We start from the raw sequence: 15,505 nt of genomic DNA, 5'->3' as shown, positions 1-15,505 counted from the left end.
AGTTTGGCTGAGTCACTCAGGAGACCACAGCATCCTCTAGTGGTCAGAGTTAAGCTTCCAGACACGTGTACCCTAAACATGATGAAAAATTATCCTAACCTCAGGTGTCAGGCAACTGTGTTGGGACGGGTTTTGATGCACCTGATACAGCTGGGGTTTTTTTTTGGCCCCCCTCATGTCTCCATTCTCACCTAGTTCTCCGTAAGGACTCAAGGATTCAAGCTTCTTTTCCTTCTCTTTTTTAGTGATTACAGACACTTTCTACTGAGGTACTTCTTATATCTACCTTATTTGCTGACCGTGAGCCCATAGGTCCTTTAATATGAGGAAGTTACCTAACGTTCCTACAGAAGAAATAGGCAAAGAATAATCCACCTGAGGTAATTGTGGTTTAGACGAAGCATTAGATTTTTGGGTCCACCCTGGAACAAAAACCTCACCCTGCTAACTTGTTTGCCCGTGCTGTTAGTGAAGTTACTGAACTTTTCTAAGTTGACTCACAAGATAAGGATAACCTTACAGGGTTATGGTGTCTCTCATACGGAGCCAAGTCAACTACACAGACCTTGTACAACAGATGCTCCATTAAATCCCAAGGAAACCCTAAAGAACTTATTTAAGTCAGCGAAAGCTAGCAGATAACATGTTTCTGGACTGAGAGTTTTCCAAGTATTCCTTCTGATGCTAGTTTAATTCTCCATGGGATTATTGTCCTCATGACCAGCTGGGTCCTGTCCTGTCAGTCAATAACTGTAATCACATTTCCTGAGATAGTCGTCAGTATGTGAGGAAGGGAATGGGGAAGGAAAAATCATCATGACAGAAACCTTGTCCAAGATTTCAGAATGGCTGTATTTTTTAAAATCTGGTCTGAGTTTGTCCCAGTCACCTGACCCCAGTGTAATCAAATATACCTTTGAGGGTAAAGCATTCAGGAACAACAGGAAGTATTTAGATGCATTTTATTCAACAGTCAGGCCTGCTAGGCATTGTGGTGACCACAGGTGATTTTAGAACCTTGGTTTTCAGCAAGGTCCAGATTTTTTAATGAAGACAGGGGTCTGACGCTTCCTGTAAAAGAGGTTAAACAGTGCATGAAAAAGTGACTATGGGAAGAAAACAATGAAAAAACATTAGCTTTATTTAAAATAGAAAGGTTTCAGATTTTTATTCCCATTTCTCTGCCTTTCATTCATTTATTCATTCACTTATTCATTAATTCATCAAATATTCACAGACACTATTTCTTACATGCAATAAGGATACAAAAGAAAAGAAAAATGTCTGCCTTTACAGGTTTACAGATCAACTATGGCATTACAGTAAACGTCTGAAGTCAATCTCTGATTCATCGTTGCTTCTTTTTCTTCTAATATCTTTGTTCTACCCACAAGGTTTCTATCTTAGCTGGTGCCTGGGCTACTACAGGATGTTCTAATCAACTGATCTTTTGCTTTAAAACTCTGGGGGTTAATACCTGTGAGATCTCACAGAAGGAAATCATGTCTATATCCTAATTGATAACTGCCAGGTCTGAGCATCCTCCCTTCCAGATAAAAACTTCTCTGCTCCCCAGGACACCACCTTTCCCAAACCAGTTTTCTTTTGTGTTAGCTAAATATTCCTAAATCCTGTAATTGTGCCTCATGAGGTTGTTTACAGAGCTCACTCTCACTCTTTTTTAATTTTTTAAACCCTCCCTTCCTTGAATATACTGGTTTATAGAAGTTCTTCAATTTCTCTGTTTCTTGAGGACATCTGACTTCCATATATCTATGCATGTATTGATCTGGACCTTGATGATTTTCTTTTTTTTATTTATATATTTGACAGAGAGAGACACAGCAAGAGAGGGAACACAAGCAGGGGGGCTGGGAGAGGGAAAAGCAGGCTTCCCACTGGGCAAGGAGCCCAATGCAGGACTCAATTCCAGGACCCTGGGATCATGACCTGAGCCGAAGGCACCCACTTAACAACTGAGCTACCCAGGCACCCCGATGATTCTTCATTTTAAGAGTTTTTAATGTTTTGTTATTCCATAGGTATTATCCATACATAATACTTATGTCTGAGTTGTTTAGCATACATAGCACAAACATCTAAACACAGTACACAGGTTGACTTATCTTCTATAGCTGTGTTGTCCATCCCTATTTAACTGTTTAAATTCACATCAGTGAAAGTTACATAATATTAAAAATTTAGTTTCTTAATTGTACTAGACACATTTTAAGCACTGGTGGCAAGGCTAGTGGCTTCCATACTAGACAACAGAGTGATAGAATGTTTCCATCTTTGCAGAAAGTTCTACTAGAGAGTGCTGGCCTATAGAATGGAATTTTCTAGTACAGATTCCTGGAGAAGACACAAAGAGAAAAAAGTCCTTACGGACTATATCTGACAAGCACATAATGCTCAAGGAGATGCAAGCCTTTGTCCACCTATCTCAAAAAAACCCCAACAACTAGTGTCAGAGCCTGGCTGTAGTTAACTTGACAACCGATTTTGGGAGGCTTCTAATGGACAGTAGAGAGAAAGGTGGTATGGTGCATTCTAGGTATTTTACACTAGGAAAAGCCATACTTTCTCTCTAGACCTGTTTTCTTTTTCTTTTATTTGAGAGAGAGTGGAAGAAGGGGCAGTTGGGGAGGATCTTCAAGCAGATGCCGCTGCTGAGTGTGGAGCCCAACTTGGGTTCTGTCCCAAGACCCATGAGTTCCTGACCTGAGCCAAAACCGAGTTGGACATTCAACTCACTGAGCTACCCAAGCGCCCCTAGACTTGTTTTCTTATCTGAGAAATACAGGAAGAAAAGTTACGTTTTCTGGCATTCAAATGTTCTTCCCATATTAAATATTTTTGAAAAAATAAAATGAGTAAGCAGGACAGGTGGGTTTTAAAGGCTAAGGGAGTGGGGTGGCTCAGCTGTATGCTCATATTTTCCTAATATTTCATTTTAAGCATTGGGCCTTTTGTTCTTGGAACTTGGAAGTTTTCTAAACCTCAAGGCTGTTATATTGCTTCTCCTCCCCTTGGATGGAAATACGATGTTTGACCTTTATGTCATCAGCCTAGGTCATGAGAAAATTAACAAGTGTTTTCCAGTTCCTTTTACAAATCTTTATTGTGGCAATAAATTCACCATAAAGTAGAACACCTAATATTTGGGTCTTAAAACTTGAGGATATTAAATCTCTCTCCCTGGGGCCCTATTTCAACAATCCTTGCTAACACTCAGGATTTTCTGACGTAATTTAAAGTAGACCCAGAAGAGAGGTCATGTTATCGGGAATTTATACTATGGAATAATGGAAATGCGTGCAGTCATTTGAGTCTAAATCAAAGTTTTTAATGCTAAATCAGTTCTTAGAATAACTTAGAGTTTTCTAGGCTTGTGGAATCTCTTTTATTTGTTTTGATCATTCTACACCTTTCTTTAACCTGGGATGTCTTTGGGGTGCTACCAAAATTCTGAGCCCTCTTTAAATGACATCCTTTTCATGAATCCTTTCTTGACCCTTTCAGTACTAATGAATCTGTCTCTCCTTCACTCTGGTAGTAATTTCCTCATACTTCATTTGATGGCACTTGTCCCAAGTTACCAGAAGCTGCCTTATTTGAACTTATGACCTATTTTCTTTTACTCAAAAGCATAAGGAAAGCAGAGGAAACCAGCATGATGCTGGGCGCAAGTTAGGTTTTCAGGAGCAGAGGAAAATAGAAAATTTGTGGCAGATCTGCTTCTCTGAGGGCATGAATTTGATTCCCAGCATCTACCTATGATCACTTCAGAAAATGAGATTCTTTGAGGCTGGTTCTCATCTCCATAAACGAAAATGTTACAAAAGTATGTTTTTGGTCACCTGATCTATATAATTCATATTTGCATTTTTGAGGGCTTTGGTATACACAGTCATTACCATCACCAAGAATGATTTTTTCAAGATTTTATTTTTAAGTAGTACCTACGTCCCACGTGGGGCTCAGACTCACAACTGCAAGATCAGTCAAGAGTCATATGGTCTAGGGGCACCTGGGTGGCCCAGTGGGTTAAGCCTCTGCCTTCGGCCCAGGTCATGATCTCAGGGTCCTGGGATATGGCCCTGCATCAGGCTCTCTGCTCAGTGGGGAGCCTGCTTCCCTCCCTCCCCCAGTCTCTGCCTGCCTCTCTGCCTACTTGTGATCTCTCTCTCTCTCTGTCAAATAAATAAATAAAATCTTAAAAAAAAAAAAAGTCACATGGTCTAGCAACAGCCAGCCAGACGGCCCTGTGATTTTTTTTTCTTAAAGATTTTATTTATTTGACACAGAGAGATAGGCAAGTAGGCAGAGAGGTAGGCAGAGAGGGGGGGGAAGCAGGCTCCCCCTCTGAGGAGAGAGCCCCATGCAGGGCTCGACTCCAGGACCCTGAGATCATGACCTGAGCCGAAGGCAGGGGCTTAACCCACTGGGCCACCCAGGCGCCCAGCCCTGTGATTTTTTAAAGGTATTTTGGGTGTCTTAGCTTTTTAAAAATCTAGACTATCTACTGATTTGCTATTAAAGCATGGGATTTTGCAAGTGATTTTTGAAAAAATTCATTCAGAGAACCATTCAAACACTTTACTCTATTCCACTCTCTTTTCCTTAACACATTTATCTTACACTATGTTATTAATACCTTTCACCCTTTTGTTCATATTTTTATTGGAGTGCCTCTCTCTCCCTTACATCCTAAACAAAGCCTCCAAACTTTTCAAAATCCTAGCAGGCATAATTAGTTTTTTTTTTAATATTGTGCTCTCTGAGTACTTTGCTCTTATTTCCACTGACTACATTGCAGTTAGCATTGAGTGTAACCAAATCGAGACTTGAAACATGCTGGGCTTCCTTCTGTATCTCACAAATACTTGGTCTGGTACCTGGCTTTAAAGCACAGTTGAAACAGCAAGGATTTGGACCCATGTCTGTCACTTGCTGCAAGTTACTTAAGCTCAGTCTCAATTTCTTCATGTTTATAATGAGCTTAGTATTCTCTGCCTCAGAGATTTGTGAATATTCAATGCCTTGCCCCATGCCTGACACAGTAAGTGTTGCTTTCTGTCTTAACACACACACATAAACATCTCTGTAGATAATCATACCAGATATGTAATGAGAAGAAGAGATTGAGAATTATTTTTGGAAAGATGAGATGTTTTTGTTTCTCTCATGGTAAATTGACTGAAACTTAGAGGGATAAGATACACGAAAATTTGAAGACAACTAGCTTAAAACTATGTTTTAAGACATTTGAGTTTGTACTCACTTATTTTGAACACATAACACACATTCATTAGAATACGTTTCTCCATCAGTCCCACAGACAGGATCATAGATCTTGGTACATGCATTTGTTTCAGTGTTACATTTAGCCTAAAAATGGAATTAAACAGAATTATCTTCCATCATTTAACTTTCTTTGAGTTTATAGCAAAATCTCTGAAATGGTTTTCACTTCCTTGGAGTTGGTCAGCTTAAAGATGGAAGTATGGTTGTGGGCGTGACGGTAGTGATACTGAGTGTTTGAAAGGAAGAAGCCAAGGTTTGGAATCAGAATGCCTGATTGCATGTAATGCCTCTGCCATTTACAGACTGTGAGACGCTGGCAAATCTCTTTGTGTCTCCAACCCTCTGTCACTTCATCAGCACAATGGGGAGGATATTATCACTTCCACACCTGTCTCCTGGTGGCATCATGAGGTTTAAATAAGGTGAGTGACATCATGTTCAAGTTTGCGATGACGGCAGGTCAATGATGGTGCCTCTCAGGTCAGCCACACTGTGGGCATGTCTTCCTTGCATACTGTGGTCCAGTCACACTGCCCTTCTCTTAGTCATGTGACAACACCATGTGCTTTCTGCCTTGGGAGCCCTTGCACAGGCTGTTTCCTGGACATCAGTAAGAACTTGTAGTTACGGAATGGCTGTTATAGGTCAGGCACTTTCCTAAGTGCTTTTATGTATTACTTTATTTAAATCTTACAATTATCCTCTGAATTTTTTATTATACTCTTCTTCCAGTGAAGACAGTGAAGCACAAAGAGATTAAGTCACCCAAGGCTACACAGCTGGTAATTCCAGATCCAGGATTCAGACCCACTTTGTCTAGGTCCTAAGCTTTGGCTCATACCCACTTCAGCCTGCTACTCCTATCTATTGGTTATATTTTGCTGACATTCACTTACCCTTCATGGCTCAGAATATATCTCACTTAGGGGCACATTCTGTGGTCTAACCAGGCTTGGTTCCAGATGGTACCAGAATTTCTTAAAATCCTTATCATTAGTGTAATAATTTATTCACTCATCCTTTTGGTTTGCCATCTATCTCCTCACTAGATATAAATGAAAAGGGACATTTCCTCCTCTGATCTTCAAATTTACTGCAGCTAATAAATTTATAAACACAGAACAAAAAGAAAAGAAAAATTAGGTATAGAATGTTTTTCTAGAGGAAGAACATAGTTTATTATTTTCTTTTGCTCATTAAAAATTAGAGCTCAACCTTGGGGGTTGGGAGAGTTTTATGCCAACATGGTCAAACTGGCTGAAAGGAGGAAGGGCTTCTTGGAGGGAAGTTAAGAAGAGTGCCACCCCAAATCCTTGCCCTACCAGATAGCCTCAGAACGTTCAGAATGCCTCCACAGCAAACATTATATGACGATGTAGAAATTGCCTGGGTATTGGTGCATTTGTCCTTCAGCATAAGCCCTGTGGGGGCACTACTGTTACTCTCCATACTTTGTAGGTTAAACCTCACTAGTACCCCACATCCATCCTGACTTCAGGTGAAACTGAAATGTCACAGCTTGACTGTGCATTGAATGGAGCAAACAGCTCTAGCCTGACAGACAAAAAAAAAGTACAGAATATTCCTTACCTCTCTTCCCTCCAAGCCAGCTCTGGTGTTGCCTAGAAAACATGAATGAGACACGGGGGGTCAGGTACTAAGTGGGAGAAGCCAGATCTGCTCTTACTTAGAATCATCCACTTCCATTGAATACTATGACTTCCCTGCTGGCTGCTTCTGCTCCCCTCACCCACCATGTTCTCTTACTCTTCCGCTTCTTCTTCTTCTTCTTCTTTTTTAAAAAGATTTATTTATTTGAGAGAGAGAGAGCATGAGCAGGGGAATGGACATAAGGAGAGGGAGAGAATCCTTGAGTAGACATCCTGCTGAACACGGAACCTGACACAGGGCAAGACCAGGACCTGAGCCTAATTCAAGGGTCAGATACTCAACTGACTGAACCACCCAGGCACCCTACCCCATCCCTTCTTGTTTCTGCCTTCTCTCAAGGACATCTCAGTGGTGTCCAATAACTCCCTACCTGCTGAAGCCTCAAGAAAATGAAGCAGAAGTTTGATTAGGACCAAAGTATCTCAATTGGCCATTTCATGAAAGTTCATCATTTCTTTGAAAATAGAAGTCATTTACTTACTGCTTGAGATGTGTCAGGCACAGAGCAAATCTCTTCTGAATGTTCACTGCCTTCTCGCAACCGGTTACTAAACCTTTGGTCTTATAATTAGTGATGTAAGAAGTGTCAGTATCTTTAACTCAGTATATAGATGAAGATGTGGAGAGTTTATATGAAAATTTATGAAAAAGTTACCACCAGCACCATCCAGATCTCCTGACACAAAACTTACTTGCAATTACATGTAAGTCGTCTTTAGTAAGTAATGTTAAAAATAGAGCTCCTTTGACATCTCACCATCAGTCCCCAAAGAGCTCTTTCCCTCTGTTAGCTTACACTTATTATTAGTCCAATTCACATTTCTTGAATTTACAGATAGATGCTTAAAATTGCCATATTGCATTCTCTAGAAAATTACAAGTCTACTGACACTATATAGGGGTGGTGATTTTGGATGAACTCATTGAAGGGAAGAGGAACTAACTTGATAGCATTTAAAGGAAGAAACGGTGAGATTTGATTATGATACCGACAATTTCTGAGGTGATCTAGATAAAGTGGTAGCTCTTCCTAAGTCAATTTTATGAGAAGCAACAAGGCATCTCCGGTCTTGAAGAATCCCCTTAGAATAGGTCCCTGACATTATTTCATTTCATTGGGACCAAAAGATCTGTCCAAGACTATACTCTAAGTCTAGAATATAATGAGATCAGTAACGCAACACGTCAGAAGGGTTTTACTCAAATCAGAAAATATGCAAAGGCACCTACCAGATAAACTCAACAGGGCCAAAGCACTAAGAAGAAAGATGCTTGTTACCTTCATGGTGAAAGTTCGGTATTCAGAGCTCAGTCGAAAACTGCACTGAACTTTACCACTTCTCTTCAGAACCCTGGGACGGGAAGGGTTATATAGTTAGGCTGGCCTCCCAGACGCCACCTCCTGCCCTGTCACAGGTCTTTGGTTATTGATTGACTCTGTACCAAGTTCCAGGAATGTCACTTTCATAAAAAAGGTAAAAGAAACAGCACAGGCCTGCAATGTGCCAGGCCAAGATTCTGTCAGAAAAGTTCTGGTGGTTGGTTAGTTGGTTGTCCCCTTAACTTCCTCTATGACTGTGGGGAGCCCCAGTGGTCTCATCCATAAGGTAAACTCAAAGGTCGCCTATGCTCTATAGCTCTGGATATATAAACAAGTGTGGATATCCAAAAATTGCTTTCTATTATTTCTTCTTTTCATTCAGCTTTTCCCTGTTTTCTTTTTTAAAGATTTTATTTATTTACTTGTCAGAGAAAGAGAGAGATCAAGAGAGCACTCACAAGCAGGGAGAAAAGCAGGCAGAGGGAGAAGCAGGCTCCCCACTGAGCAAGGAGCCTGATGTGGGACTTGATCCTAGGACCTTGGGATCATGACCTGAGCCAAAGGCAGATGTTTAACTGACTGAGCCACCCAGGCATCCCTAGCTTTTCCCTCTTTTATTCTTCTCTTTTCTTATGTTCTGTCACTCATTCACAAAGCCCAGTGTTGCTGACCAAGAGACAGGATAGAGTTGGAGAGGGCTTAGGTCCCTAAGGTGTGTATGTGTGTTCTGGGACTAGATCTGCTTGCCAGACACTTACTAGATCTGTGTTCTTGGACAGGTGGTTCATTCGCGCTGTGCCTCACTTTAGTCATCTGAGATCTGAAGAAATAATAGCATTTAACTCAAAGTGTTTATCTTTCATTCAAGCACAAATATTGTTCTACCTGTGTAGAACAATATTTGGGAGATGGTTCTCCCTTCTCTCTTGTGTTTCTGCCTATCTTGTGAGGAGAGGCACTGACTGCCTGTGACTCAGTTGCTCTTTTCAAGAGTTTGTACAACAAATGGACTTGGAAGTTGGAATAGTGTTTCTCTCTGGAGCAAAGAGATAAAGATAGTATCTCTCACCAGTGCAAAGATAAGGTGGGTGTGGATTAGGGATTTTTAAAAAGCATGGCACCCTTGTGGAGCACAGTACACTTTCTCTGTAGGTACCACTTGGTCTTCCTCTTGTCACCCTGTAGAAATTGGGGCTTGGGAAACCAGATGACATTGGCATTTTGGCTCTTGTAATTGAATAATTAAGTCCCTTGTCTCTGTCTCAGCAGCTTGTGTCTTTTGCCATCATCCCTCTAACTGTGGTAGGCTAACTTGTTAGCTTCCAGGTAGGGTAAATCTCAGATCTTCCCTAGTCTTGAACTGTGCTCATGTCTGGAGATACATCAGTGAGTAAAAATGACAGTCCCTGCCCTCATGGAGCCTCCATTTATTTTATTTTATTTTTTAATTTTTAAAAATTTTAAAAAAGATTTTATTTATTTATTTGACAGATAGAGATCACAGGTAGGCAGAGAGGCAGGCAGGGGGTGGGGGAAGCAGGCTCCTGCTGAGCAGAGAGCCTGATGTGGGGCTCGATCCCAGGACCCTAGAATCATGACCCGAGCTGAAGATAGAGGCTTTAACCCACTGAGCCACCCAGGTGCCCCTCCATTGCATTTTATTGGGGGAGACAGGCAATAAGAAAGTCATCTGATAATTATAAAGCATATCAGATTATGATAAATATTATGGAGAAAAAGGATAAGGGTGCTGGAGGATCAGGAGAGAGTTGTTAATAGATTGGCAGAGAAGGTCTTGCTGATTAAGTCACGTTTGAACAGAAACATGAAGGAAGTGAAGAACTGAACCATGCAGATATCCAAGAACAGGCACTCCAGGCAGAGAGAACAGCGAGGGCAAAGGCAAAAACTTGCTTGATCTGTTTGACAAACATCTAGGGCGATGGATAATCTGGCTGGAGCACAGTGATGGAAGGACATCCATCAAGGATGGCAGGGAGGTGAAGGAAGCAGTGAGGTCTGAGTGGTAAAGGCTGTGTAGGCTGTAGTAAGGACTTTAATTTGGAAGCAAAGGGAAAGAGCTGTGGCACAGGTATAACACGATACGGCGTACATTGTAAAAAGTTATTTTACCTTCTTAAGAGAATAAACTTGAAGATAAGGACAGCCGCAGGTAAACCAACTGCTGGGCTCTTACACTCATTCATCCAAGAGCTGATAATGGGAGTGGAAGAAAGAGGTTGGCTCTGTAGTTCACGTGAACTTAATACATGTAAAGTGTTTACAACAGTTTCGGCACATGGTAAACACTTAGAAATATTACCCATCACTAGAATTTCATTGTTGTTATTTTTTCAGGATTTATAATGCTGTTCGATCTAACTGGAATGTTTTTCTTTACCATTATGCATGAATGAATTCTTCCTCTGTCTTTAAGGTTCACTTCAAATGTTGTTTCTTATTGGAAAACTTCTTCTGCTTCTCCTAGGCTGCCCTGGTGTTTTGAATGTGGTTGAATGCAACACATAACACATTGTTGAAACTGTGTATGATGGGTTCCCCCATCTTCCATTTATGCTTCAACCTTCACCATCCTAGCTTCCTCCTGCCTCTCTACTGCTGCTGAACTTGCTTGTTTTGGTCCCTGATTCAAATCAGTTAATTCCATGGACAGTTTTTCAGAACTCATAGCTTCTAATTCTTCACACGTGATCACACTCAATATCATTTCTTTTCTTTTAGGTTTATTTATTTGAGAGAGGGAGAGAGAGGGAAGGATGTGGGGGGGGTCAGAGGGAGAGGGACAAGCAGACTCCCCACTGAGTGTGGAGCCCAAGGCCGGGTTGGATCCCAGGCCCCGGGATCATGACCTGAGCCAAAATCAAGAGTCAGACGCTTAACCTACTGTGCCATCCTAGCATCTCTCAATATAATTTCTTTTCTTGGGTTTCATGACTGCACAGTCCTCTACATTTCCCCATACCTTCTTCATTCTCATCATTTCCATCCTCCTCATTGACTCCTCTTCCTCTAATGAGTGAAGACTTGGAGTTTTTCAAGTCTTTGTGCCCTATTGATGTCTCAATTTCATTTTCCTTAGGTGAACTCTTTCATTCACATCATTTAAATTCTATCTTTATAAAATCCCCAGATATGTATGTATTTCCTAGATCTGCCCTTGGGATCTTTAGACCAGATATTAAGAGCCTTCTCAACTCTTTGGACATCCTATGGGCACACCAGATGTGATATGTCCCATACTACTGCTTTGATCACTTAACCACAAACGTTTTTCTCTTCAGTCTCCCCTTTGCTTCTCTGCCTTCCAACAGGTTGGTTAAGCCAAAATCTAAGTGTTCTCCTCACTGCCCCCTTTTGCCCTTACCTTGTACTACCTCCCAAGCTTAATTTGTTACCAAGTTCTCTTCTTGAATCTGTATCCGAAATAACCACAATGCTGAAGGCTTCTCATCATTTTATGCTGACATATCAAAGATGATGGCATCATTGTCTGTGTCCCTCCCTGAGGATAAATTTGGACCTGGGAAATTCTTGAACTTTTAAAGTCCCCTTTGGCTTTCTGAAATTTCCTTCAAGACAGTATCTACAGTTATTTCTTCCTCAGAGCTGCTCTCCACAGGAAAAAAAAGATAGGTTTTAGGTTTTAACCTCCAAGACTCAGGCTAAATATATATTTCTCATGGAGCTGCTTTCCAAGTAGTTTCTCATTCTGTTCTGCATGCATTCTAGAGCTTGTTATATTATTCCCTGATACACTGCATCACACTTAAATTTTATTCTATGGCTGTTTATATGATTATTATGTAATATCCCTTTCCCTTTAGGGAGAAAATATGGTTGCTTTGTAATTGCAGTACCTCACCAAGTGCCTGGTAAATAGAAAGTTCTGAATAAATATTTGCGGAAAACATGAATAAAGTAATATATATGCATATGCTTCTTTTCTTGAAGGCCTAGATCTATGCCTTGTTCATTTCTGTGTTTCTTGCCTGCCACAGAAGAGTCCCTTATTGGGTCACTTAGTCTTACTCATTTAGCCGTCATTATAATTCAGATACCCACTGAGTTCCTCATATTTAAAAGCCCTGGCCTGACTGCCAGGGAAATCGATTTTAATTTCTGTGTTTATGGAGTTTAGGCTAAGCATTGATGGATACAGGTTGAATGAGTAAAATTTTTTTTCTTTTCATAGTTTTCTTTTCATAATTTAAATAGCAGTTTGGTTGACAGTAAGAAGTTTCTAATAGCCACTGTAAGGGGAGTTAATATTTGAGAGGAGGTTTTTTTCGTTGGCTTCGTAAGCAGTTGGAGGAGAAGGGAATTGGCTGGCATCTCGTTGCAGGAACTCTTTAGGTAATGATACCAGCAGTGATAACATTCAGATTTAAACCTGTCTCATGCCAAACCCCAAGCTCTTTGCCTTGATTTTTAAACATTTTTGACTGTATATCCGAGGCAAAAAATAAATTTTGTGTTATAGCCTACATATGTGTTAAAATAAAATTGTTAAGAAACAAAACGTAGGGGCGCCTGGGTGGCTCAGTGGGTTAAAGCCTCTGCCTTCGGCTCAGGTCATGGTCTCAGAGTCCTGGGATCAAGCCCCACATAGGGCCCTCTGCTCGGCAGGGAGCCTGCTTCCTCCTCTCTCTCTGCCTGCCTCTCTGCCTACTTGTGATCTCTGTCAAATAAATAAATAAATAAATCTTTAAAAAAAAAAAAAAAAGAAACAGAACCTAGCCTTTTATATGGGATGACTCTTGATGCCTTTTATTCTCTTCTGTCTCATAATTTCACCAATTCTGACTTGCATTTTGAAAACACTTTAGTATAGTAATATCCTTTGCCCTCATACAATCTTGTTTTCTTAATTGCTGTGAAAGTAGGATAAAATTCTAGTTAGAGACTAATCCTAAAACTGTAATAGGAAGTGGCTCTTTGAAGGCGGCAAGTTGAAGAGGACATGAAGAGAGACATCTGGCGGCAATTACAAGCCTGCCCTTTCACCTGTGATGTGACTCTGGTTAAATCCTCAACTACAAAAATGTGTGTCATGATATATTCATTTGGTGTGAAAAATAAATGTAGGAAATCAAATAAATACTGTGCTAAAATATCCTCCATTTCCCCTGGAATAATCATTACTGTCAGGTAATGACATGAGCCCTCCACGGATTGGAAATGAATGCATCATATATTAAAGCTTTTTCTGATCACTGTCTTGATAGAATAAATATTGTTTGCCCTAAGGGATGAGATGGGTAGGCATTGGCTGTAACAACTCTGCTGCTCTGCTAGACTGTAGTCATATTTATTGTGTCTGCATGGCCTAGCCTTGTGTAAAGCTCTCCGTCTGTCTTCTTTTCTTCTCTGGGGACATATTTGTGTCTGCATGTCTTCAGGGACTCAGCAAACACACTGTGACCTACTCCCCTCAGTTTCAAGGACTAATTATTCACCTGAATAAAGAGTGATGACAAAACTTAAGAAACCTGTTCTCATGGTTGCTGATAAGACTTGCTGGAATGGGGATGTCGCTTGAGCACCTGTTGATTTTCACATCCTGGGCCCAAGGTTTGACTGGTAAGAAAAATGACATAAACTAATATATTTAGCCTGAGATGTGAAGATCTCTGACTTAACTATATCTTAACTCTTCTGTCTTATTTTTCATTATTCGCGGAACCTCATGACTTTTTTTTTTTTTTTTTTTTTTTGAGAGCTAGAGAGCACAGGCACAGAGTGGGAGAGGGGAGAGGGAGAGAGTGAATATTAAGCATGCTCCAAGCCCAGCACAGAGCCCAGCTCCTGATCTCAGAAGGCTGAGATCATGACCTGAGCCAAGATCAGGAGTTAGATGCTTAACCACCTGAGCCGTGCAGGTACCCCATGGGTTGTTGAGGTCTGTCATCTCTCTAGTGGTCTCTTGTTTGTTTTTAAAGATTTTATTCATTCATTTGAGAGAGAGAGCACGAGCAGGGGGAGGTACAGAAGGAGAGAGAGAAGCAGACCTCCTGCTGAGCAGGGAGCCTGACTCAGTGCTCCATCCCAGGATCCTGAGATCACTACCTGAGTGGTAGTGGGGGGTTAGAAGGAGAGGGAGCCTGAAGTGGAGCTCAGTCCCAAGACCCTGGGTTCATGGCCTGAGCCAGCTGAAGGCAGACGCTTAGCTGACTGAGTGACCCAAGCACCCTGTTTTTTCCACAATTTTATTCAGTTATAATTGACATATGTTACTGTATAAGTTTAAGACACACAGCACGATGGTTTGATTTACACATATTGTGAAATAGTTACCACAGTAGGGTCAGTTAGCAACCATTTCATCATATAGATACAAGAAAAAGAAAAGAAAGAAGAAAAGATTAAAGGAGGAAAATGTTCTCCTTGCGATGAGAACTCTCAGGATTTATTCTAACACATTTCCTCTGTAACTGGAGGTTTGTACCTTTTCACCATCCTTCTCCAATTCCCCCAACCTGCGTTCCCTACCTGAGGTAGCCACAAGTCTGATTTCTTTCTCTGTGTATTTGTTTTCTTGTTTTTCAGTTTGTTTGTTTGTTTTGACTTCACATGTGAGTGACATCATAAGATATTTGTCCTGTGTCTGACTGATGTCACTTAGCTATAATGCCTTCAAGGTTCATTCATATTGTTGCAAATGGTAGGATTTCCTCATTTTCTATGGCTGAGTACTATTCCATGGTATGTGTGTATATATACATACATGTATACCACATGTATATACCAGTTCCTTATCCGTTCATCCTTCAGTGGATGCTCACTTAGGTTGTTTTTGTGTCTTGGCTATTGTTAATAATGCTGCCATGAACATGAGGGTGCAGATATCTTTTCTAGTTAATGTTTCATAAGTCTTTGGGTAAATACCCAGAAGTGCAATTGCTGGATCATATGGAAGCTCTATTTTTAATTTTTTGGAGATCCTTCATGCTATTTCCCATGGCGGCTACACCAGTTTACTATCCCACTAACAGTGCCCAAAGGTTCCCTTTCCTCCACATCCCTGCCAGCATTTCGTATCTCTTGTTTTTTGTGGATGGCTGTATTGCTGGCATGCGGTGATACTGCACTATGGTTTTCATTTGTATTTCCCTAATGACAGGTGATGTTGAGCATATTTTCATGGACATTTGCAGAAATGTCTATTCACTAAGAAATGTCTTT

General features: G+C 40.8%; 1 protein-coding gene across 2 annotated transcripts in view; it reads right to left on the bottom strand.

Annotated features, from left to right (window-relative positions):
• Nucleotides 1-948: 948 nt before the first annotated feature.
• The window catches only part of LOC122889571 (uncharacterized protein C5orf46-like), a 60,469-nt gene continuing 45,912 nt past the window's right edge, over nucleotides 949-15,505 (bottom strand). Inside the window, exons 3-7 of one of the 2 annotated variants that reach the window (XM_044224831.1) lie at nucleotides 10,436-10,516; nucleotides 8,212-8,333; nucleotides 6,901-6,932; nucleotides 5,288-5,394; nucleotides 949-1,071 (exon numbers count right to left, since the gene is read on the bottom strand). In XM_044224831.1, the coding sequence (XP_044080766.1) occupies nucleotides 1,026-1,071; nucleotides 5,288-5,394; nucleotides 6,901-6,932; nucleotides 8,212-8,333; nucleotides 10,436-10,516 (388 nt within the window). In that variant the 3' untranslated portion in view covers nucleotides 949-1,025. The remainder of the gene's footprint in view (nucleotides 1,072-5,287; nucleotides 5,395-6,900; nucleotides 6,933-8,211; nucleotides 8,334-10,435; nucleotides 10,517-15,505) is intronic. The other variant, XM_044224841.1, reaches the window with a different exon arrangement.

Source organism: Neovison vison, chromosome 1 (assembly GCF_020171115.1).
Source record: "Neovison vison isolate M4711 chromosome 1, ASM_NN_V1, whole genome shotgun sequence".
Lineage (NCBI taxonomy): Eukaryota > Metazoa > Chordata > Mammalia > Carnivora > Mustelidae > Neogale > Neogale vison.
The sequence above is the reverse complement of the archived record's forward strand: the minus strand, read 5'-3'. Positions and strand labels throughout refer to the sequence as shown.